General features: G+C 54.1%; 1 protein-coding gene across 1 annotated transcript in view; it reads right to left on the bottom strand.

Annotated features, from left to right (window-relative positions):
* Positions 1–24,527, bottom strand: part of BCR (BCR activator of RhoGEF and GTPase) — a 123,637-nt gene that overhangs the window by 25,172 nt on the left and 73,938 nt on the right. Inside the window, exons 5-11 of the mRNA XM_063085870.1 lie at positions 20,336–20,443; positions 17,294–17,354; positions 16,176–16,228; positions 14,180–14,320; positions 3,335–3,456; positions 2,187–2,355; positions 108–227 (exon numbers count right to left, since the gene is read on the bottom strand). Of these exons, the coding sequence (XP_062941940.1) occupies positions 108–227; positions 2,187–2,355; positions 3,335–3,456; positions 14,180–14,320; positions 16,176–16,228; positions 17,294–17,354; positions 20,336–20,443 (774 nt within the window). The remainder of the gene's footprint in view (positions 1–107; positions 228–2,186; positions 2,356–3,334; positions 3,457–14,179; positions 14,321–16,175; positions 16,229–17,293; positions 17,355–20,335; positions 20,444–24,527) is intronic.

The raw sequence follows: 24,527 nt of genomic DNA, 5'->3' as shown, positions 1-24,527 counted from the left end.
CCACACCTGCCTGGACGGGTCTCAGCGGCAGTTGATGGGTCAGAGGCCATCCTAGGCCGGGGTGTCTGCCTGGCTGAGCAGGAGGGCATGAGGTGGCGGGCACTCACCTTGCCGTTGCGGCTGTGCACCCTGAAGGCCATGCTGGGGGACATGAGCAGCAGCAGTGACTCCTGCTCGGACAGCTTCTTCCTCAGCCTCTCCATGGCCCTGCTGCCCTTGTTCGCCCTCTGTGGGGAGAGGCCACAGCCTCAACTTTCCAGCCGGGACACCTGCTCCCACTTGGTCCGTCCCCACTGCCCCCTACACTTGGCCTGTGGAGGGCGGGAATCCCGCCTGTTCGTACAGTACCGCCCAGGGCCTTGGTCAGCAGTTGCTGGTGGCCTTGAGAGGACAGAAACAGCCTCTCCACAGGGTCAAGGCTCAGCACAAGCTGCAGGATGTGCTCAGTAAGCCTTTCCTGAAGGAATTAAGTCCTTTCTCTCATAAGGGCAGAGGACAGGCCTTTACAAATGTCCTTGCCTTCAATTTTTCCAAATTCAGACAACGCCCAGGAGGCTGTTGTGACCTAGAGGGCCCCTCCCTCCTCCCGACCCACCATATTTCAGCATCATGCCCCTCACGAGTGTTTGTGGGAGTCCCTACAGAAGGCCAGATGGACATCACCAGGACCTGGACAGGAAAACCCTCTCTGCCCTGAGCCTGGAGAATCCCTCCTGAAGCCACTATGCCCTAGGGAGGAGGAGACTGTCCCCAATCCCTAGATGAAGGGCCCAATGTAGATAATGCTGCAGTGGCAGTCAACAGGCCTCCACAGCCCCTGAGGGTGCAGCTCTGGTTCCCTCTCTGCTGGGGGACACTCCACTGCAAGGTCACAATCCCGCCTGGATGAATAAACCACCTCATGTTCACCCAGTCTTGGGGCTTCCCCTGTCTAGACCTGTTGGGCTTCCCGTGTACTCCCCACAGTGCTGGGTTTGTGCTGCAGCAGGCTGGGCAGCTGGAGGAGGACCCCTGTCCTGCCTACATGGCACCTACTCTGGCCTGGGCCAACCCTAGACTTGAGGGCTTATCCCCACTATTTCTACAATATTCTAAAGATCTCCAGGAAGAACCAAGGGCCTGTAGTCCAGAACACCTGGAGAGGCTGCTCCCTACCTGGGACCGCCATCAGGGCAGTTGTAAAATAGACAACCAGGCACTAATCTCAGCCCCAAATCCTAGACCGCTCCAAGCCCTCCACAGTCTGGCTGCGACTTTCCCTCCAGTGATTTGGTACTTCACCCGTGCAATGGGACGACACAGCAGGGCTTCCACGTGGGCGTTTGGGCATTAGGAAGAGATCGTCACACCCAAACACCCAAGCCGTGGCCAGAGACGACAACTTAGGGGCGTCTCTCCCACCCACCTAGCGGACTGGGCTCCCCGCTTTCCTGAGGCTTCCTTCAAACGGACCATTCAGGCCTTTGTCTGTGAACTTAAAGCAACCCCCACCCTCTTCCCTCGCACACCCTGTTGGCTGCCACGTGCTCTCTCTGCCTGACTCCTGGTCCTGCCTCACGTGACCTGGGGATGGAGACTGCCCTCCTGATTCCATGCCCAGGACATGGAAGTGAGAATCTTCAACTTGTTTCCTGTGGAGGTGGTGGATTCAATTCGCACATCTGTCTAACGAACCAGGGGCTGCCCCAGGTGGGGTCTCTCCAGGACCCGGGGAGAACACAGTGGGGCTCCCAGTGCCAGAGCCATGGTCAGGCAGGCGTAAACTGGGCCAGGTCAGACAAGAGCCACAGGGCATCTGTCAGTATAGACAGGTTTCGCCTGTGACAGAGCCCTTGTCTCAGGTCAGACGAGGCATTAGGCTGTCTGCCAGGTAAAAGAAGTACCCGTGATACCTCGTCCATTGTCCAGCTCCCCCTCTTCGCTTCCTGTTAGGGCAGGTGGCAGCTGCTCTGGCAACAAAACCCCAGTTTAGCTGGGGGCTCTTAAAACACCCTGGCACTCAGCTGTGACCAGATGCCCAGGACTCTGAGAGCTGAGAGCTCACAGGGGTCCCATCAGGTCCCACAGACCAGATGTGGGGTCAGATGCCCAGCAGAGACAGCATCCATGGGCTGCATATGAGGTGCTGCTGCCCGCTCATCAGGCCACACAGAGCCCGGGCTTCGCTCCCACGCAGCCAACTGCACCTTCTCTCTCTGGATGTCACTCTTGATCTGGGAGATCTTGATCTTCAAGGCATCCAGCTCCTCGTCTGGTACCAGGGGGATGTTGGGTGCCGCCTCTGACTCGTCCACCATCTGGAAGCTGAGATCCGTGAGCGGAATGTACCACTTGCAGTCGTACTGCTGAGTTTTGCTGGGTGGGAGAAGGAGAACGTTAACACGCTGACCACCTTCCTTTGCTAATGGCACTGCTTTCGAGAACTGGAGAGCCCTGGGTTCATGGCTATGCACGGTTTACCTGACCTAAGACCCAGCGCGTGTTCACAGAACGAGCTGGGATGAGGCTGTTGGCAGAAATGGGCAGCCCCAGCCTCTGTGACTCCTGGGAATAGACACTCCACACATGGGACACCAGGCCCCAAGGTGCCTGAGGAGCCCTGACCCGTCTATCCTGCGACAACCAAAGTCTATGATCTATCCTGTTGACAAAAGTCGACAGCTTATGTAGGAGCATGTCAAAGCCACCCGCTGACAAGAAAGGACTGAAGTCCACCCCTAGAGCTGCAGAATTTGAGGGGCTGCAGATGTAGTTGGTATAATCCCCTTGCTTGACAGACAGGGGAACTAAGGCTCTCTTCTGAGTTGATTAAATATGCTCAGCAGGGCAACGGCAGAATGGGGGGAGAGCCCAGTTCTGATCCTTCCCAGCATGACCCTCTTTGCTCCATTCCAGCCTGGTGCAACCTGGGTAAACCTGATCCCTTGGTGGGGGCTGTGGGGCCTGCTGGTCTACGTTGACAGCAACTTGGAAGCCATCACCAGGATAGGGAAGACAAAGTGTGGTGATCACCTAGCAATGTCTGCTCCACAAGCCCCTCACCCCTGGCCTGTCACTCACTCTTCCCGGATGGCTTACGACATGACTATCCTCCAGTGGCACATCAAGTCATGGTCAGGTTTATCTCTCAGCACAGGAGTCAAACCCTGCCCTGCAATGCCTCCAGATTGTTAGGAACAAACTGTGACCTTGAGCCTGGCAACATGTCCAAGTGGAAACAGAATGTAAAGAAAGGAGCCTGTCTACATTGTTACTGACCTCTCCAAGGTGACCTCTGGTTCCAGAGAGACCTCCCCTCCTAGAGTGTTGGGGTGGGGGCCAAACTGTCACTCACCCTCCGCTGTGCTTCTTGAGTTTGGTGCAGAGGAGCAAGTCAGTGAACAGGAAGACATGGCGCAGCTTGCGGGCCCCCTCCACCAGCTCCACCATGAAGCTGTCCTTCAGCAGCTGCCGGTGCTGTGGGCATGGGGGGAAGGCCTCGAGTCAGGGGGATAGGTTGGACTCGGTGGGGTGGGTGGGGTGTGCAGGGCCCGCCCTGCCCAGCAGGAGCAAGCTGACCTTCTGGCGATGTTCTCCCCCTGGGGAGATTTCACTCTCTCCACATCCAACCCTCAGATCCACTTTCCAGAATGTTCCCTCCATCTCTTTGGTCTGCTAACAGATCAAGGCTTACATGCCCCGCTTTGTTCAACATTCTGAGTTCCTCCTGGGAGCTCGGTCTACAGAAGAGTGTGAGTGGCCTGGGAGCTTGGTCTACAGAAGAGAGTGAGTGGCCAGGGGCAGTGACCATTGGCCTGGAGGCTGGGGAGGGGCACGCACAGCCAAGTAAATGGCCTGCTATGAAAACGAGTAATGAGAGAACCCCTTAAACAAGGTGGCCAGTGTCTTTCTGGGGTGGCAACTTGAAACTCAGAATTGACAAGAAGCCAGCATGTGAAGTAGAGGAACTGTTGCAGGCATAGGCCCTGTAGCAGGAAAAGCTTGGCACTGCCAGCATGGATGGAAAAGCATCCATGAGAGGAGGCGGTGGGCCAAGGGGCACTCTGAGAAGGGGCAGCCCTCGAGATAATGGCAAGAGCTGGACCTGGCTCTGAGGGCAACAGGAAGGTGGAGAGCCCCATGTCTGGAACACCTAGTCCTCCTGACTAAACAGGACAGGCGGGGTCCCAAGTAGGGGCTACACCTCTGACACCTATGGCCTAAAATCTGAGTCAAAGTGGAGCACAGGGTGGGTGGCACGGGGTGGGTGGATCTAGAACAAGAAGGGGAATGGGAGGCTCCCAGCAGGCCTGAGCCTTCTCAACCTCGGTGCTTTGTCTAAAAGACAAGGACAGTCCTTCTTGCTCTCACAGCATAAGGTATTGCTGAATGGGCATATCAAAGCAAGTCAATTTATCTAACAGTGCCTGGCACTTCATCCGTATTCAGTGCTGTGCTGTGCCAACACAAAGACAGGACAAGAGGCTGACACGGTGAGCCTTCCCACGCGTGTACCAGTGTGCTGTGCAAGCACAATGCCAGAATCACCTGACTTAATCCCCACAACACACTGGGCAGGTCCTTATGCCCATTTAACGGATGAGAAAACTGAGCCTCAGAGAAATCCATCACCCATGCCAGGCAGCACAGCAAGTGAGCACTGATGCTCCTCCGAGCCCCCCTAGGACACTTGGCCTAAGGGAAGGCTTCCAGAGACAGTGACCCTGGCTTGCATAGTGATGGCCAGCAAGGGTCTGCAGGCCAGGCACGTACAACAGAGTGGGTGAAGACCCACCACCTCCCCAGCTGGAGGTGTGCTCTTCTGCATCTCTGGAAGAGGCAGAGCCAGGCCAGCCCCTGGTGAGGGGAGCCGATGTTTATGCAGAGCCACCGGTGCCCATAAGTGGAAGGGCAGGAAGGCTGCCGGCATGCCAACGCCGTGACTCACTGTCTCATCCACACCCGGCCCAGGGCAGACGGCTGCCTGGTGACGGGACCCATGGGAAGTGAGAAGCAGTGTGTGCCAGGAGAAATGTCCACGCAGCACTGGAGGGCTGACCCTAGAGACTGTGGCCACACCCAACTGCTGGGTTGGTCCTGGGACATAGAAGTCCCCAGGGAATGACCACATGGACACCCCCCTTGTCAGGGACACAGTAGAGGGTCTCCCAACCCAGGAAGAGGGGACCAAGGGACCTTCTGTGAGGGGCAGTGACCTGGGAGGATGGCATCCTTTCTCCATCCAAAAAGGCTGAATTTCTTGTCATCACCAGCAGAGGGAGCCCTGGGCTCAGTTCAGAAGAGGACATGGCCCACTGCCTGTGAGTCAGAAATGACCACTCAGTCACCAGCACTGACCTCTTGCCCCAGCTGGCCCAGCCCTTCCCCTCACAGGGCCCTGCTGTGCGCATGTTCATCTGAAGTCCTACCTCAGGCAGCATCCTCATGCTCCAGCACAGCCACCTAGTGTTACCCTGGGCACCTGCATACCCCCCACATTAAAGGATATAGGGCTGACTGTGGGGAGGACACCAGCCTCTCTGGGGCATGGACTGCATGCTTGGGGGACCCCAACAGGCAGATTCAGCCTGTTGCTGAATTCAGCCTGGCTGCTCTTTTGATACCACGACAGTTGCCTGCCCTCCCACCACCTGTGCCAACCCTCATCTAAGAGAATCCCCAAAGCCACGGGCACCCCAATGCTTCCCAGCCAGCCCCACTGCACCCAGCTCCCTGTCTCTGAGGGCCATTCAAGGAGCATGTGAGTTGGTGTGTGTCACAAGAGGACACAGGTGTGGAACAAGTGGTGGCCATGGCTTTTACAACAAGTTCCCCCAAATGTCAGAGCTGCCCTCCTGAGGAGCCAGATCTTGCCTTTTTTTTTTTTTGGGTAGCTGGCTGGTATGGGGATCTGAACCCTTGACCTTGGTATTACAATACCACACTTTAACCAACTGAGCTAACCAGCCAGCCCTCTGCATCTTGCTTCTGAACCCCAGCCCACCCTGGGGGTGGCAGGACTGTCTGAACAGAAAATGTCCAGTGAATGGAGAGGGGGGCCTCCCAGCCGTGGGAGAACAGACAGGGCTCCAACTGCAGTACTAGCAAACCCAGGAAGGGGGCCTGGACCCTGGCAGAAGGGCTGGCTTCAAGGGAATGAATGAGAGGCAGCAGTGAGGGAGGAACGGGGGCTGGGGCCAGTCCTGTGGGAGGAGGACTTCCTGGCCTGGGGGACAGATTCCCAAAGCTGGCAGTCCAGCCCTAACCCACCATGTGAGGCCCCTGACCCCTGGGCAGATGCCTCTTTGCCAGCTCAGGGGGTTGGCTGGGGCTACAGTTGAAACAGCCTCCATAAGGAAACAGCAGATCTGTATCTGCACAGACACCACATCAGGAAAGGGGAGGGACAGGCCAAGGACGGGTAACCCAGGGAGGAGGGACAGAGTTGGTGACGATCAAGGACTGAGGCAACGGATGAAGGTCCAACAATGGATTGGCACCAGGCCTTGGGAAGGTGTGCTCTGCTCCTTTGAGCCAGGTGTCTGAGAGGCTCCTGGACTGTAAACCTATCACCTGTGCCACTGCCTCCACGCCTGCTGTCCGCCCTGCCAGTCTACACACCAGCACAGAGCTGGGAAGCCCACATGCATAGGTCTCTGCCTGACCTGGAGATGTCCCTCTCAGAAATGCTCACCAGCCTGGTCCCCCCGGCCTGGGAGTGCGGGATGCTTGGCCTTAGGACCAGCACTGCCTCCCAGCCTGACCCACCCTGTCAGGCCCTCCAGGGCACACAGGCAAGAGCAGGGCTGGGCCACCCCTGGGTCACAGCCCCCATGGCATCCTAAGGACAGTATAAGTTCACATGGTTAAAAAGTACTGTCCTTGTGACTCAGCACCTCACCTGAAGCAAATGCCCCCAGGTGGAACTGTAGGACAGAGGGGCTGGGGCCTCGCTGGACCCAAGGACAAGGACAGCACCATGCTTCAGAGAATCTGAGGAGCAGCAAGAGCATGTGTGTGTGCAAAAAACGGGGGGAGCCTGTTTCTGTGTCTGTCTCTTTGTGTGTGCCCTATGTCCCCAATTGTGTGTATCCCTTTGTGAGTCTTCATGTCTGTGCGTTCATTCTCATGCGAGTGTATATCCTTGTGTCTCTGTGGCCCTGTGTATGTCCCAAGGTGTGTCTCCTTGTGTACAAATGTCCCTGTGTCTATGTGTCCTTATATATGTGTTCTCATGTCTGTGTGTTCCCGTGTGTGCTGTGGGGCAGGGTGGTGGAAGGGAAGGCAGCAGATGGCGGGGCCTCACTCCCTTTGGGAGCCCCGCCCCCATCCCAGGTGGAAAGCACCAGCTGGGACACCACTGCCTTCTTGATTTTCCAATATCATCACCTGCCCAGGACCCCCCAGGGAGTGAAGGCATCCAGGACCACCCCGCACCGTCATAGCCTGCAGCCCACCCTTCCCTCTCCAGGTCGATAATGCTAGCTTGGCCACTTCATTTCTCTGAGCCTCGGTTTCCTTAAAGATAAGATGGGAATGGAGAAGACCTGTCTGGTGGCATTTTTTAAAAGATTAAATGAAATAGTGTACAAAGGACCACATACAGGGCTATAAGTTACCATTTGCAGGGTCCTCTGTGGGTAGAGGCACCATACTCAGTGCTCCCCATTAATTATGCCACCTGTGAGGGAGGCACTGTCACCCCAACTTCTACAAATGAGGAAACTGAGGCCCAGCGAGGTACACGTGTGTCCACTGTCTTCTGGGGAAGGGGAGCCTCAGACTGCCATGGGACATTAGGAGGGGCGCCTCCTTCCTCAGGGGTCTTCTCCTAGGCTGGCTGCCTCCTCCAACTGTCACCGGGGTGACACCAGCCCCTGCCCCCTGCCCATCCAGAGCTTTCCCAGGAAGACCAATCTAGAAAAGGTGCACTGCTATGGGCTGAGTGATTGTGCCCCCAAAATTTATATGTCGAAGCCCTAATTACTAGTATGATGGTATTGTAGGTGGAGCCTTTGGGACATAATTAAGTTGAGATGAAGTGAGGGTGGGACCCTCGATGATGGGATAGTGTCCCCATAAGAAGAGGAAGAGAGAGATTTTTTTTTTCTCCAAGTACACACACAGACAAAAGGCCAAGTGAGGACACAGTGAGAAGGTGGCCATCTGTAAACCAGAACCTGACCGTGCTGGCACCATGACCCTTGATTTCCAGCCTCCAGTGAGAGAAGGTGCTTAGGTGAGGAGCAAGGTGGAGGCATCAACTGTTTGCCAAGAGTGGGCCCTGGCTTTGTTTCAAGCATGGGCTGAATTCAGCCTGTTTTGGCCCTGGAGGCTGCCAGCAGCCCCAGCCCCCACCACCGTGCCCCCAGAACAAGGCCTGCACTGAAAGCTGGCTGAATGCCGGTGGCCTGGCCGATACTGCCCATCTGTGGCCTTGGCTGTGCAGTGACTCCCCAGAGGTTGAGCGGGTGGGCTGGGAACAGTGAGGGTCCCCAGCCAGGCCGATGCGCACCTCAGCCGAGTATGAGGCATAGGGCCCTGCCTACCCTTCCCTCCCTCTCATCTGTTCTCTAGCTCCCTGGCACTCGGCTAATTGGCCTTTCTGCAGAGCAAACCTCCACTCCCTGGTCCCTAGGAAAGCCCCTCCTGGCCAATTCTGGCCCAGAAGGTTTCCTATGCCCTGAAGGGACCTATCGCAAGACAACCCATCACTGCGGATGGCTCAGAAGGGACAGGAAGCTGCTGGGTGGAGGGGGAGGGAGCCTGGGAAGCCTGATGCTGATGTATTGTTATAGTAAGGGTGGTGGCAGCTGAGTTCGTTGAGCACTTTCTAGGTGCCAGGCTCTGTGCGGAGAGAGAATTACCCAAAACATCTCTCACTCCGTAGAACCATCCCATGAAGCAAGTTCCAGCTCTGCCGCTTCATGGAGAAGGAAAGGCTGAGAGAGTTGAGCAACGTGCCCACGTTTCTAGAAAGAACTAGAACCTGGGCCCATATAAGCTGAGAACCCAAGCTCCATGTGCAAGTATTTATGAAGAGCCAAGAAAGGCCCCGAGCTGACGGGGCATGTGCCCTGCCCGTGCAGCTTCAGTCTTTCACTTTCTGGCTGGCAGGATCTGCTGAGGGTTCCTTCAGCTTCTTACAGGGGACTTGTAGGCAGAGCTAATGGCCCCCAGGTCTCCTGCCTTTGAAGCTGTGTACTGCACACCGTCTAGACCCACTCGCATCCTGCGAGCTCAGAGATGAGAAGCAGCTGCCATCCTGTGTCTGGCAGAGCCAGGGATCCCACCTGTCCCCTGCCTTCACCCCCCCGCTGAGCACCTCCCTCTCCATAGCACCCCATGCAGACTTTGCTAACAGGGTCTGGCCTCTTCAATGTTCTCCAACAATCTTTAATCATCAATCCAAAGGCCTCTTCTCTCCTCTGCCCAAGCCTCACCACCTCTCAGCCTCTGCCTGGCACCAGTGATCTTTCCCCCAGGCCTCCCTGCAGCTCCTGTTCAGACAACCTGGCCATGTTCTTCCTTCACATCTACCTTCACGAGGGGTCTCTGGGATCCTAGGCAGAGAACAGGTATTGGAGGCCAATGCCTGGCTGGCTGTTAGAAAACAAGGCATCCAGACTGGATCATCCCATATGTTTCCAGTGCAAAGCTGGAAGAGACAGACAGGCAACCAGGTGGGGGAAGTTACCCAGTGCTGGGGACCTGGTTACCTAACTGTGCGGGTAATTCAGCTGAATAAGTAAGCACCCACCCACCAACCCACGGGACATGGGCCTGGAAGGAAAACATGCCTGCAAGATCCTTTGATTCTGATGTTTCTGGGGAGGATGAGGAAAGTGTGCTCCTGGGCAGTGCCCACTGTTCACAGTCCCTGATGTGCCAGGGCCAGCATTCAGTGTCAGGGAGCCACCTGTAATGCTGCCCAAAGACACTCTCTGCAAAGAGCACAGCCCTGAAACCAGGGACTTGGTTGAAAGGGTAATGAGATTATAGGAGCCACAGTGGGGGTCGGGGGCTTAGGCTGTTGGCCCTGTGCAGGGCTCACACCTGCACCTCTCCACGATGACCTTGACTTACCCAGGCTGAGCAGGAGGCGACGGGCCACCTCCAAGGAGGCCCAGCAGTGACTGTGGGAGTACCTCCAAATGCCCAGGCTGACTGAGGCACTTTTCCTGTTGCTATCAAACTGCCAGGGAAGCTAGAAACGGAGCCCATGTTCCCCTTGACATAGTCCCAGCAGAAGTAGGAGACAGGGCTCCCCCCAGTGCCTAAGACTCAGGTAGTGTGCTGAGCTGAAACGGGCACATCCCCCTCCTCGAGACTCCTACCTCTGGTTAGTGCAGGGACAAGATGAGGGGTGGACAAGTCCTGTCTGTTCACGAGAGGTACAGAGAACCAAACTATAACACACCTGGGGTGCACACAGGTGGCCAGAAGACACCTGGCCTCACATCCTGACTTAGCTACTTAGTAGCTGTGTGACTGTGGGCAAGCCACTCAACCTCTCTGAGCCACAGTTTCCTCACCTGTAACAAAGAGAACATCTCTAACCCCACAGAGTTGTCATGGGAACTCGAAGGCACAGTTCCCCCTTTGGGAACTTGATACTCCATGTCACATACCAAATTGAGAGATGTGCACAGGGGAAAAAAATAGGTATTTCCAAAGCTCATGACTTCTCCAGCTGCAAACTCTAAGAGGAAGCGTCCTGCAGCTCCACCCCTTGGCGGCCTGTGGATTCTTTCCTGGCTGGCGACATTGAGGGCTCTCTTGCCACCTCTAGCACAGATGGCGCCCATGCAGGGAAGTCATTCCCCCTTGCTTTCATACAGCCCCAGACAGGTCGTGAAACCCGTTCAGGCTCACAACCACTCAGGGGAGGAGCTGTGGCCCTGAGTCACTGCCCTCAGGGAGAATGGGCGCTCAGGGAAGCAAAAGGGTATCCCCAAATCAATACCATGGTAAGTGGTGAGGGAGGACAAAACCCAGGTCGGGGGATCACCTGTTTGGCCTCTGTTCTACTGCATCAGGGATTGCAAACTAGTCGGGCAGCCTGGAAGGATACTGAGGAGGATACCCAGGCTTCGATTAGGAATGTCTGCCCCGGGGGCTGAGCCCGTGGCGCACTCGGTAGCATGCTGCGCTAGCAGCGCGGCGACGCTCCCGCCGCGGGTTCGGATCCTATATAAGAATGACCGGTGCACTCCCTGGCTGAGCGCCGGTCACGAGAAAAAAAAAAAAAAAGGAATGTCTGCCCCGGAATGGCTGGGGGTTAGGGGCATGAGGGGGGGCATCTGTCTGTCATCCTGGCTTAGTCACTATTGAATTGTGTCCCCTCAAAAGTTTAATGTATAGTTGGCTTAGTCCCCACTGTGACAGTGTTAAGAGGATGGGAAATCCTAATGTGGTAGTTGAAAGGTGAGGCCTTGGAGAGGTGATTAGATTGTGGGGACTGCACCCAGGTGAATGGACTGATCCCTTCTTAGAATAGTGGTTCTAAAGGCTTTAAAAGGAGAGGGCATGAGGAGCTCTCTCTCTCTGCTCCGCCATTTTCTACCATGGATTTCTGTGGGGCCACCACCAAAGAAGGCCCTCACCATCCGTATTCCCTGGACTTTGGACTTCCCAGCCTCCAAAACCATAAGCAATAAATTTTGTTTTCTTACAAAGTACCCAGTTCCAAGTATTTTGTCATGAGCAATGGAAACGGACCAATACAGCAACCACTGAGCCACCTCCCTTAACAGGCACCAATGAAAAGCTCTGAATGAAAGGATGTGGATCAGACTTGTGACCTTTCTGAGGTCGTCAGTCCTCCTCCTCCTCCTTTTGCGGTTGAGGTACCCAAGTGATCTCTCTTCAGTGAGCAAATGCTGGTAAGGGCACAGGTAAAGGCCCCTGTCCTCATGAAGTGCACGAGGTCACCTGGAGTGGTCACCCCAAGACCCTGGCTGTAGGTCAGCACAGGAGGCTCATAAGGACAGATGTAAGAATGAGAGCCTGGCCACCAACTCCCAGGCAATGTCTGATTGTCCTCAATCCCCTACAGCAGCTGATTCCAATGACTTGAACAGTAAGAAAGCTTTTCTTTTCTTTCTTTTTTTTTTTTTTTGTCTTTTTCGTGAGTGCACTGGCCATTCCTATATAGGATCCGAACCCGCGGTGGGAGCATCGCCGTGCTCCCAGTGCCGCACTCTCCCGAATGCGCCACGGGCTCGGCCTGTAAGAAAGCTTTTCTCTCCAAAGATCCTACATGGCAGCTGGAGACGCCAGGAGCAGACTCAGCGCCACATGAAAGGCCAAGGGAAAAAGGACTCCCACACTGTCTTCCCAGGAGGGCAGAGCTCTCATGAAAGAGGAGGTGGCAGAGGAGAAAGAGCAGGCATCCCAGGAGGAAGAGCGAGCCCGGCAGGAACGCAACCGATGCATGGAGTCTTAGTAAAAGCAGATCTGACATCCAGCTAGATCTGTGACGATTGCCCACACGGAGGCCACCGACTTTGCTCTCCTTTGGTGGCCTTCAGCAAGGAGAAAGAATCAGGGCCTAGCTGTTGCTCCAGGAAACAAGATCTGATCCTCACCACCCCCGGGTCCTGGCCATTTGACAAAAATGTGGGGAGCTCCTGCCCTGCCTGATGCCTTCCTCCGGGAGGTGCAAGGGATGCACTTCTGCTTTTGGTGAGCTCAGAGACTGCTGAGAAGCTGACACAGACAGCCAGGACTACCGCCATGTGGGGTTCTTTCCATATATTGGGTCCCTTCAAATGCCTAGGTACCTACCCAATGAGGTGGGGCTGTGTTCCCACCCTGCTCAAAAGATAAGGAATGGGCCGAGGGAGGAGAAGCAGCAAGCTCCAGGCTGCCCAGCAGGTTAGTCCTCAAGGTGCTGGGATCGGATGCTGAGTCTGCCTGGCTGCACAGCCTGGATGAGCCTGGAGAGTGGAGCGCAGGGGACAGCTCCCTCCCCCTCCATGGCCCTTCCTGGGCCAGGCCCACCAGAAGAAACTTGACAGAGCCCCTCGCTCAGGGTCATACCTGATTAGACTCTGGACACTTTAGGGTACCACTTCCCAAAGAGGTGTGCAGAGGCCAGGGCTGAGAGGGGCCTGTCTGTCATCCCAGGATAGGAGGAAGAAAAGAAACCTGTGTGCTGGGCAGGGTGGCCCTGGGGGCCCCCGGCACTCAGGTTGAGCACCTGGTATATAAGCCAGAAGGAAGGGGAGAAAGTGGTTCTCAGAGGCAACCACAGTCAGGTCCATGCCCAGCCTGTGACCTGTCTCTGCCTGAGACCCCAGAGGCTATGGGTCAGCTCCCCTTGCCTTAGCACCACTTCGACACAGGATGCCCACACTGGATACCAACTCCCAGCTTGTGCGCTTTGGCTGTCCTCACTAGGTACTGCTCAGCTGGGAAAGCACCTGCCTAGCAGCTCACTGGAGCCTTCCCAGGATGTGCCAGGGGTGCAGGCCACTGCATGCTTCTCGATGACATGTAAGAAGAGAATGACTGCAAGTGTCTGCCAGTGAGGGAGGGAGAGGGAGAATTTTCTTCAGCCTTTCCCATGTCTCAAGTACAAACCGCGGACCCCCCTTTCAAATCTTTTAATCCGGGGTTAACTGTTGTTTAATGAAAGAATACTCAGGAGAAAATAGGTGGATTCCAGGCAGACAAAATGCTGCCCCCTTCTTACCAGTCTCTTCGGCTGGGGACTCCAAGCTGGCCAAGAGTGTGGAGAAAAACTGGGATGCCCTGGACATAACCCACCATGACAGAAAAAAAGGAGGTGGCTAAGTGAGGCACAGGATGGATGCTGTCTGGGGGGCGTGGGGGTATGTGGGTCACTCCTACAACTTCAACCCTATGCCCCGCTAGCAGGACTGGGTTTTACCCTGCCAAGGTCACTGATCCCAAAAGGCGACTCGTTCCTGTGTTAGGCTGAGCTGTGCAGGGACAGTCTGCTGAAGACCAGAGAGGGGCTCTGGATCTCAGACCAAGGGTGCCTTGCGTTCCCCGGCTCAGGCAGGCAGGGCCAACCCAGAACACCCTGGCCATGCTCACTTCTCCCTTCTTTACCATCATGGACTGCCGGCGTCAGGGCCAACCCAGACCACCCTGGCCACGCCCACCTCTCCCTTCTTCACCATTATGGACTGCTGGTGGGGTCAACCCAGCCCACTCTGGCCACGCTCACCTCTCCCTTCTTCACCGTCATGGACTGCCGGCGGGGTGTGATCTCCTCATTGATGCTGGACAGGAAGTTCTGTGAGATGCGGAGGGCGTCCTGAAGCAGGGAGTGGTCGGGGTGGTTGGGGGGAGTGTGCTTCAGCAAGTCCTGTCCCAGGGTGGAAAGACCCGAGTGAGACAGAGAGCGGCTGTCTGTGCAACCTGCACACACACACACTGTTTGTTACCCACAAGTGTCACCTACACCTCTCATGACAGACCTAGGCTCGGGGCCTGGGCTTTGTGGACAGCACTGTGTGAGTACCATCCTGGAAGTTGGTCCTAAATGGTGCTCCCAGAAACCCATGCCATTTGCACACTGCCAAGAGGGGCTCCTGCTACAGGGGTCTAGGGCAGGGTTTCTCAACCTCAGCACTGTTGACATTTGGGGCAGGATAATTCTTTGTTGGGGGAGGTGCCGTCCTGCACATTGTAGGACATTTAGCACCTCTAGATGCCAGGAGGACCCCCTCAGCCAGCTGTGACAACCAAAAATGTTTCGGGCCATTGCTACATGTCCCCTAAGACAAAGAATCAGTCCCAGTCCAAAACTGCTGATCTGTACAAGGTCAGAAGACAGCCCTGGGCCTCCTGGCTCCTCCTCCTTTAGATAAGAGATAAGCTTCTTCTGAATCCAGATGGGAATACTGACTCCTTCTCCACTAGGAAAGCAAGTCACTCATGTTCAAGGTCAACGGCTCCCTGTTTCAGAGAAACAAAATCCCCTTAGATCCCAAATTCTATCTGCAAAGAGAAGCTGGAGAAGTGAGCAAGCACGGGGCAGGCACATGGGTTGGTGGCGACAGGCCAGCCCCCACTCCTGGCAGCCCTGGCTTCTCTTGCCCTAATGCTGCCTTTGCACATCACAGCCGGGGGCAGACAGAAGGGTCTCCATGAGTCCTACGGGCCACCCCTCCAGAATCTCTTCTCATTTCCCCCATCCAAAAACTCTTAATCAGACCATGGTAAGAAATGAAAAAACGACTGGCCAGTTAGCTTGCTAGGTTAGAGGATGGTGCTGATAATACCAAGGTCAAGGGTTCATCCCCATGCCAGCCAGCCGTCAAAACAAAAGAAAACAAAAAGAAAAAGAAACAACAAAACATCCACTTGATGGAATACTATGCAGCTGAAAAAAGAGTGAGGCAGAGCTATGTGGGCTGACATGGGATAATCTCCACGATATTATTAAATGAAAAAAAGCAAAAGTGTGGAATAAATACATACAGTGTGACACCTTCTGCATAATTAAAAAATATGCTCGCCTATGTTGGCAAGTGCACAATATATCCTTCTGGTGGTGGGCTCTTTCGTGGGGAGGCAGTGGGAAAGAAAATGGAAGCCTCACAGACTTGTGTGGATTGGTTGTAAATTTTTAAAACTATGCATGTACAAGTTGTTGTAAGTATATATTAATAAGGTCTCCTGGGCAGTAGGACCAGGGGCTAGTTTTGTTTCTCAGTATTAACAAGACCCCTTCAGTGACTCCCCACTGAGGCATGTCTCCCTGCTGCTCCCTCCCGCCAGGCGGGGAGGCGGTGGTCTGACCTACCATCTGCACTTCTACCCTGGCCACCTTGGAGCGTGGCTCACACCTTGCAGCCACCGTGAAGCTTCCCATCTGCAAGCCCCTGCCCTCGTGGGACGGGAGGCTTCCTCCCTGGTGCCCAGCCATGCCTGCACCTGTCCCGACTGGAACAGCTGGGGACACCTGGAAAGCTTGCTGACATTCCCCCTGCATGCCACGCTGAGGCCCTGGACAGCAGAAGCGCCTCATTTCTGCATCCTCAGTAAAGTTGTGTGGCAGAGAAAGGGTGTGGGGTGGGTGTAGGGGCAAAAGAGACACACATCAGTGTCAGCTCCAGGACAGGAGAAACCAAGGACCCCAGGTGAGAAGGCCCTGGCTAGGCCTGAGGGACATAGACACTATGTCCTAGGGATGCTGTGGGGGCACCGTGACTCACATGAAGGACCAGTGTGCTTCTTGTCACCCGGTCAACAGGCTTGTAGAGCAGGGCTGTGAAGAGACAGGCAGGGTGAAAGATGGCCACACACAGGGAAAGCGCCATGAGGTCCAGGGACAGCCCAAACCTCCACAAGCCCCACCTCCCCTCTGCAAAGTGACAAGGGTCAACAGTCCACTTGCCCAGAAAGCTGTGAGCTTCAAGTCCAGAACATTAAATGCAGAGTTTAGAGCTCCTGGTCAGACCCGAGCCTGCATGGGGTCAGGGAGCCAGCCAGCACCCCAGTGAGGACGGCAGGCAAGGGCCCCAACCCTGGGCGGAGACCTGCTCTCCAGCCCAGACAGTACCCTGGCAGCAGACCAGCATACTGCTCTCAATGCTGATCCCTGGACATCGTGGAGGCCTGATTCTGAGGACAGGAACCAATCCTTGGTGACACAGCTCTCGGTTTGACAGGTATTCTGGGATGAGAACCTTCCATCATGTCAGGCACATTTCCTCACGTGACTCTGACAACCAGCATGGGCAAGCATTGCTATCCCTATTTTACAGATTGGGAAACCGAGGCTCAGAACATGGGGAAGCTCTGGGGACTGCAGCCACGTCTGCTGTTCTCTGTGAGTGTGACTATTTACACAATCCTAACAATCAAAAGTAAGAAGTGACTTGTCATTCCTGATACCACTTTTTGATCAGACTGAGGAGGTTAAACATGCCGCCTTGGGAGTCTGACAGCTCTGGATTCAACCCCTGCCTGGCCACTTAGCACCTGTACTCTACACAGGTTACTTTATGTTCTACACCCATTTTGTCATCTGAAAGAGGGGAAAACAATAATCCCCCTATAGGGCCATTGAGGACATGATGACATTTTAAATGCCCAGCAGTGCCTGGCTGCTACTTTTGGTGGCCAACTGGTCCTGACTGTTTCCTTCCCGCCCCAGCACACCCAGGACTGCCCTTCCCTTGTCCCTACTCTCACTCTTTGAAGTCCAGAACAGGGAAGGCACCAGGGGGTGACCCAACTGGACACTGGGTCTGCTTTTCCAGCAACGCCCCCTCTGCTGGCAGTGGCCACTCCCACAAGGGCACAAAGACACCTCAGCACAAAGACTCACTTTCCAAAGAGTTCTTGGTCGTTGGATCCTTGGAGTCCTTGTTGCTTCTAGCTCTCAGGTTCTGTGGATAGAAAAGCACACGTTCACACGGGACGACTGAGGCGGCTTTGATGTGGCAGAAAGTTCCACAGTCAGGAACCTTTAGCAGAAAGCTCAGCTGCTCTCAAAGAACCCTGATGTATTCTGAGCTGCTGAGTGAAATCACAGGGTGAGTAGGGACCCACAGGCAAGCTGAGTAAGCAGGAAGCCCTGGATGCAGCAGTTCACTTAGGACAGGGTTTCTTGATCTTGGCACTATGGACATTTTGCACTGAAAACTCTGTTCCAAGCCCCTTGTCCTGTTTACTGTAGGATGCTGAGCAGCACTCCTGCCCTGCACCTATAGGTGCAGCAGCACCCCCGACCTCCTCCAGTATGACAACCAAAAACGTCTCCAGGCATTGCTCCTGGTTAAGAGCCTGTGACACAGAGAATCCTACAAATGGAGGCATTCCTGAATGCACGTCACTGCTTTTGTGGAGCAATCTGACAGTACACAGGGGCTGGTGGTTCAGAAGAGCCCTTACCTTTGGAGACAGCCAGGGTGGGCTGCCACCAAGACCGACACCAGATGCCATCTGCACCCACACTGTTCTGACTTGGAAATGTACTTGCTAAAAAATGAAGCACTAAGATTCCCAGGGTGACAGCAGGGCTTTTTAGTGGATAGGTCAAGTTTCAACACAGCTGTGTAGAAGCCATTACTGATTTGATCCAAGGTACAAAGAGAAACAATGATGAAAGACCTCCATTTACCTTTAGGAAGCAGCTAGTACTAGGCTTCTGAACAAAGCATAAATAGTTGAGAGGCGAAGGGGCTCCGTAATCGATCTCTCAACCTTTTGTGCTGCAGGAAACTTCTTAAGACCAAGAGACAGTGTTTGCCAGCTCTTTGGGGCTGAACCTCGCCACGCACTTCGGTACCTTTCCCGAGAGTTTAACTTCCCTCGTGGTGACTGTTCCTTCATACACCTGACTCAGCAGTTTTGAGGGAGTGCGGGAGCTAAACAGAGACTGCAAAGCCCAAGTGCTATGCTCTCGCCAGCCTGCAAGGTGCCCGTGTTCCACATGTCCCTGAACATGCACTCCAGTCTTGCCTTGAGGACTCTTATGGGTTTGGTTTTACCCACATTTCCCAAACTTACTTGACTCTGGAAGCCCCTTTCACGTAACTTCATCATTTATCATCTGAGAAGCTAGTGGTCCACAGAACCCAGCCTGCGCAACGCAGGTCTAACAAGATACTGCCCCGCACATGTCTCAGGACTGGTCCCAGGAGAAGATGAAGGTCCACTACTCCATCCTTCCTGTCTTTGAGGGTGATCTACAAGCCCCATGCCCGAACACTGGCCCCCCAAAACACAGCCCCCCACCTCCACACAGACTGCTGCTTCCTCTTCCCTGGCTTGATTTTGCTGACTTTGGGTGGCTTCCATTTCTCTGGGTCTTTTTTGAAACATGGATGGAGAGCAAGTGTGGAGGTCTCCCCAGTGGTAAAAGTGCCACAAGCTTCACAGAGGGCTGGCTTCCAGGGCAGCCACCCCACTCCCTGCATCCCAGCACTGGCTCAGATTCCCACCCATGTGCTATCTGTGGGACCACATGATTCCCCAGGTGGCATCCCATCACTGTTTCCACCTTCCCCTGTCCAGGTGAACTTGAACTTGGCCAATTCACTGTAGCCTGCTCTTAAAGGATGAGGTCTCTCATTTGTCAAGATCACTTGGAATTCTGTGCCAACATTCCAGCTGTTAGGGGTGTGGGGGGTTGCTGATTTAATAAAAAAGGGAAAGAGAAGAACAGATTGAATGTTCTAGGGGAAATATGGCAGGTGGGGAGGGAAGCCTGGAGCCCTGGATGCATGCAGATCCTGTTACCAGCAGCACCAGGCAGGGAGCGAGGTGCCTCATGGGCTCTGGAGTAACATCACAGCCCATGCTATCACCATGGAGATACTCAGAGCTGGGGCCCACAATGCCCCGCCCCCTGTGATAAAGGATAAAATGGCATAAAGCCTCCAGAACAAAACCCAGATGTGACAGTCAAGGGCTGTCTCCTAGCAAGAGAGACAGAGGACTTGCTCCACATTTCTGGTTTCCATTTATTTTTCTAAGGGAGGTCTTTCCACCCAGAAACCTCCTTTGGTGGGGAAAAGGCAAGTCAGAAGTCAGAGCTGTGGGGAGTCAGAGTCATCAAAAGGTCAGAGCGACTACAGGCTCCAAAAAAGGAAAATGCCACACAACTGCCTTTGGGCAGAGATAAGATGGGGAATAGCAGGGAGATCCCCTGTTTGGAGGAATGGAGACCCAGGAGTGCTGCTGGCTCTGGTCCTGGAGTGACCATGAGCCCCCTGGATGGTCCATTCATCTTGTCTGTATCAGAGGGGCTCTCTGGCCTCTTGTGCTAATACTCCATGCTTGGAGGTTTCAGTCCTCCTGGGCTGGGAGCCAGTAACCCTCAGACCTGGGGCAATACAGCTCCACCCCACAGCTTTCCTCGCCACGTGGGTCTAGAGAGTTCAGGTGACACAAGCTGTTGCTCCCTTGTGCTAGCTCTTCAACGTTCCCAGCTCACATGGTCACTGGCAGACTACAAAAGGAAAACAGCAGGACGTCTCCCGCCTAGTTTCCAGCAATAAAGTGCAAAGTCAGCCTCAGGACTCCTATGCTGAGAGGCCATTGAGGCTGTATCCTGAGCACTGTTAGCACGGGCAGGACTATGGACACTCCTCACTGCAGACAGTGCAAGAGAGCTTGGCCCTGGGAGAGGCAGGATGCTCCCAGGGCTGCTCCTTCTATCTAGTCACAACAGCATCCTTGGCATGGGGCTGACAGAGCAAGCGCAGCAGAGTCTGGAAGCAGAGCTGGGCTTCACCACCTGACTTCGATTCAGTGCACTTTGCTCTCCTGGGTCAGGTTCTACCAACAAGCAGCCCACAGCCCATCACAGGATGTGGAAAGGTGCGAGTGGGAGTCAGTGATGCACCTGTCTGAACAGCTTTACCTCAGAGATTTCTGCAAACTGAGCATTGGCCTGACAGCACTTCTCAGCCGTTTCCATGGCAACTCCATAGTTGTCCACAAAGGCTCGGTACACACCCAGCTGGCTGGCCTGCAGGAGGAAGGAAGAGAATGTGGGACAGGTGCAGAACAGGTGCAGGACAGGTGCTGTTGCTCCCCATTTTTCTGAGGAATGGGCTCCTGTGCACAGCTCTGGAGAAACCCCAGGTACAGCAGACAGTACCCAGGCTGCAGAAACCTCAACCCTTCTATATCGTGCCTCCCACCTGCTTCCCCTCCCCACACATGGAGCACACCTCCCTTTCCCCAAATGACAGGTTGAGAAGTGACTCACGGCCCCAGGCAGGTAATGGCTTCCTTCCAGAGCTGCTTATTCCTCCCACCCCACTTGTTTAAACGGTGCCACAAAGTTCAAGGTTGTCAGTGAATCCAGACAAGCGTCTTTACACAGGTGGGGCTCAGTGACACCTTCTCGTTCTGGCTGCAGGAGACCACCCTGATCATGGAGGTCAGCCCCTGAGCCTATGGTGGCTATAGTACTCCACTCATATCCAATCCCTTCAGACACATAAGGAACACACAGTCTGGCTGCCTGTGGGAAAGAGGGGCTCTGGCTGCCCAGGTGTTACACTGCACACCTGGTAGGTGGGAGACCTACCAGCTATAAGGAGAGATTTGCCCCTCCCTTATTAAACCAAAGGCATTAATAGAGGGTCTACTCACTTAACCCCTGTGTAGACATACAACTGAATGACACCTTCCATGTGGGAGTGTGTGGGCAGCCACCACCATCTCTGGGCCCCACATCATCTTTACAGGCAGTGAGGAGGAAACCAGTCCTCACCTGAGACTAGCAAACCCAAGCCTGGGGAGGATAAGGACAGACCCAGGAGACCCTCTGGCCAGGGTCAGGGCCAGAGCCAGAGCCTCCCACCACAGCCGCCTGGGAGCCAGAAGCCTGAGGCATTCACTGCTCCTGGTATTTGTTCTGTGTTGAACCTGAATTTTATTTCCATATGAATTTGCATTTATATTGAATTTTATATTCCTACATCCCAGATGCTGGCTAAACCATGCACCTTTGGTACTGTGTGGTCTTCTAGCCCCACTCCCTGTGGGGGCTGCATGAAAGGCCTTGGGGGGTACGAAGAAAGAGCACCAGCCAGAGGACACCCTGCTCGGCCCCTGCCTCACTGACCACCTCTGATAAGTCGCTGCATCCTCAAACTGAAGGTTTGCCCTCATCAGTGCAATGAGGAGTCTCAGAGCTTGCTCCTTCCCTCTTCCGCCAGTCCCTGAGCGTCTTCCACCAAAACTAAAATCCTGCTTTAGACCCTGTCCCCACAGCCATGAATAATTCAGACACAGCGCTGGCCTCTACAGCAGGTGTTCTAACAGGAGAACACATGATAAATAAATAAGGGAACACACACACACAATGTAACGGCAGATGGTTACAAGCAGGGCAGGAATCAAGAGTGATGGGGCTGCTTTAGAGGATGTGGTCTGGATCAGAACAGCCTCTTGGAAGACGTGATGGTTGAACAGAGCCCAGAGGTTTTGGGAGGAGGATCCTCTCATTATGTCCTCCTCCTCCCTCCTGCCCAAGAGCTCACATCCTCCGGGTGCCTCATGAGAAACTCCAACCAATTCATTTCCACAATTTTAGTTAATGAGAAACCGAGCTACACTAACAGCACAAACGGAGATCCTGCGTCTCCTGATAACGATGCACTGAGGACACAGCCTCACTGCTGTGGTATTGCCAGAAATGTAGAACCTGAATCTATTCCTGAGGAAACAGGGAAACCTGAATGGGCTTGTCCCCTACAAAAAATGTCAAGGTCACAGAATACAAGCAAAATCCAAGGAACTGGCATGGATTGGAGGAGACTAAAGAGATGTGACAACCACGCATGTAATGTGACCTTGGGTTGGATCCTGAATCAGAGAACAAAAACGGCTGTAAAGAACATGATGGCTAACTTGGGAGGAATTTGCATGTGGACTGCATATTAAATAGTATCACACAATGTGAAATTTCCTAAATTTGACAAATTGTACTCAGGGTTATGGAAGACAATGTCCTTGTTCTTAGCAAATACATAATGAAGTATTTAGGGGTGAAAGGGCAAATGTCTGCAACTTACAAACTTCAGGAGAAAAAAATGTGTGTGTGTGTATGGGCGTGTGTGCATGTATAAAAGAGAAAGAAAAGAAATAAAGCAAATGTGGCAAAATTTTACAATCAGTGCATCTGGGTTAAGGTTACATGAGAGTTCTTTGTACTATTCTTGCAACTCTTATAGTTTTGAAATGATTAGAAAAACAAACAAAAAAATGAACTCATAAAATTTCAGGCAGAAACAAAAGCCTAAGTAGTGGAAGTTAGCCCATGTGGCCCTACAGGAAGGGACGGGAAAGGCAGGGTTTGGGTCAGGCTCTCAGCCATCTGATGCTGCTCATGAGTCCCTGGGCTTGGGAAGGGGCACTGATGCTGGGGCAGGACATCGCAAGCTCATTTGGTCCTAAGACTCCCAGGCCCTAAGAGCCTGAGGGGGCGATGCTGGCCAAGCCTGCTGAGTTGGTCTCAAAGGGATGAGGGCAGGCACTGAGTCCACCTATCCTTGGGGAGTCCCCAGCACTCAGTCCAGTTGAACACATGTGAATACTTTTGAGGCACATGTTTACTGGGGAATGACTTTCCACTGTAGCCCCAGCCTCTGTCCCCAGCCTTCCTGCTGCAGCATTTGACGAATGAAGGTAGCTCAAGGACACCAGGGAAACCAGAGGGAACTTTCCAAACTTTAGCTTCAGCGTTCATCAGACTATTAACGTTTTTAAAAAGTTTCTGAGTGATTTCAGAATGTTATTCAGGGGAGTGCTGGTTGTGGTTATTTTTTTCCAACATGATTCTCTGTTTCTCAGGGGGCTGCAGGCTGTCAGTCCACTAGGTTTAAAACTGCAGACACATCACATAGGGAGAAATGAGGGGCTTCCAAGATGGAGAACACCTGCATCAAAATACAGCCATGGGGAAAAGAGCCCCCGGAGCCAAGAATCTGAACAAGTGTCTCCTCTGCTCCTCATGCCTTAGCTCTGGCCTGGAGTCTAATGTGTCTGTGGCCCAGGAGGGTTGGGGCTTGGGACTGGGCTTTTAAGGAACCTTGTGCTCTTCACACTTACAGGGGGCCAGCCTTAGGCCATTCCTAGCCCTGGAGGACTTGCTTCCCATGGGAAGGAGAATGCTCTGGAGAAAGAGGATATGCACAGGAGGCCCAGGCAATCCTGGAATCAGGATTGGGGTCCTCAGAGATGGAACCCCAGCCACACAGGTCGGCCCGGTGCCTGCCTTCTAGTGATTCTTCCAGGACAGGGGCCTATTTGCTGGGTAGCCTATTTGCTGGGCAGATCTGATAGTTGCCACAATGTTATATGCAGACCTGCCTCCTGCAATCTCCTCCTGGCTCCCCACTTTAGACCTGCAAAGGGTCTTTTCCTACATCACAGAACGTCACAGGTTCTGACTAAAAGCAACCTGGCAGACCCTGCCTTGGAGTTTACAACTTCATCCCCAGGTCCCTTCACTGCTGCTTCCTTCTGGACAAGTTCTTCCTTATTCTTGTCTCAGTGAAGCGTGCACTGACTGTACTGGGTGTGGCCTGGCCAATGTCAGGAATGACTGGCCTATCGCCCCCTTCAACTGAACACTAGATTTTGCTGATCTCGGTGACTTTGTATAGCAGCATTCTTGGCTCCCCATGGCCCCTGGGGTCAGCGAAGGACCAGAGAGGTCCCCTGACCTGCCTTCCTGGTGGGCCTCTCCCATTTTGAGATAGGAGACCTGAACGGAGATCCTACAGCCACCCTGGCCAAACAGATTCTTGGTCAGTTTTGGCCAACTGAGACTTTTTAGAAACCCTTATTCTGCCATCTAGCACCACTCGTCCTTCAGTTTTATGGCTCCCGAAAGCAGGGGAAATGTACCCTTACTGGAGAAAGACAAACCAATGGTCAAAGTCCAGGCAAGTGACCTATCCATTCTCAGCCTCCTCGCTGTACAGAAGTGAAGCCACTACCTGCCTTACGGGGCTGCCTCAGCTCAGGTGAGACGCTGCACCCCCTGAGGATGCACCTTCCGCCCCCATCAGAGCTGAGTCCAGCTGCATGGGAAC

This window comes from Cynocephalus volans, chromosome 2, assembly GCF_027409185.1.
Source record: "Cynocephalus volans isolate mCynVol1 chromosome 2, mCynVol1.pri, whole genome shotgun sequence".
NCBI classification, from domain to species: domain Eukaryota; kingdom Metazoa; phylum Chordata; class Mammalia; order Dermoptera; family Cynocephalidae; genus Cynocephalus; species Cynocephalus volans.
The sequence above is the reverse complement of the archived record's forward strand: the minus strand, read 5'-3'. Positions and strand labels throughout refer to the sequence as shown.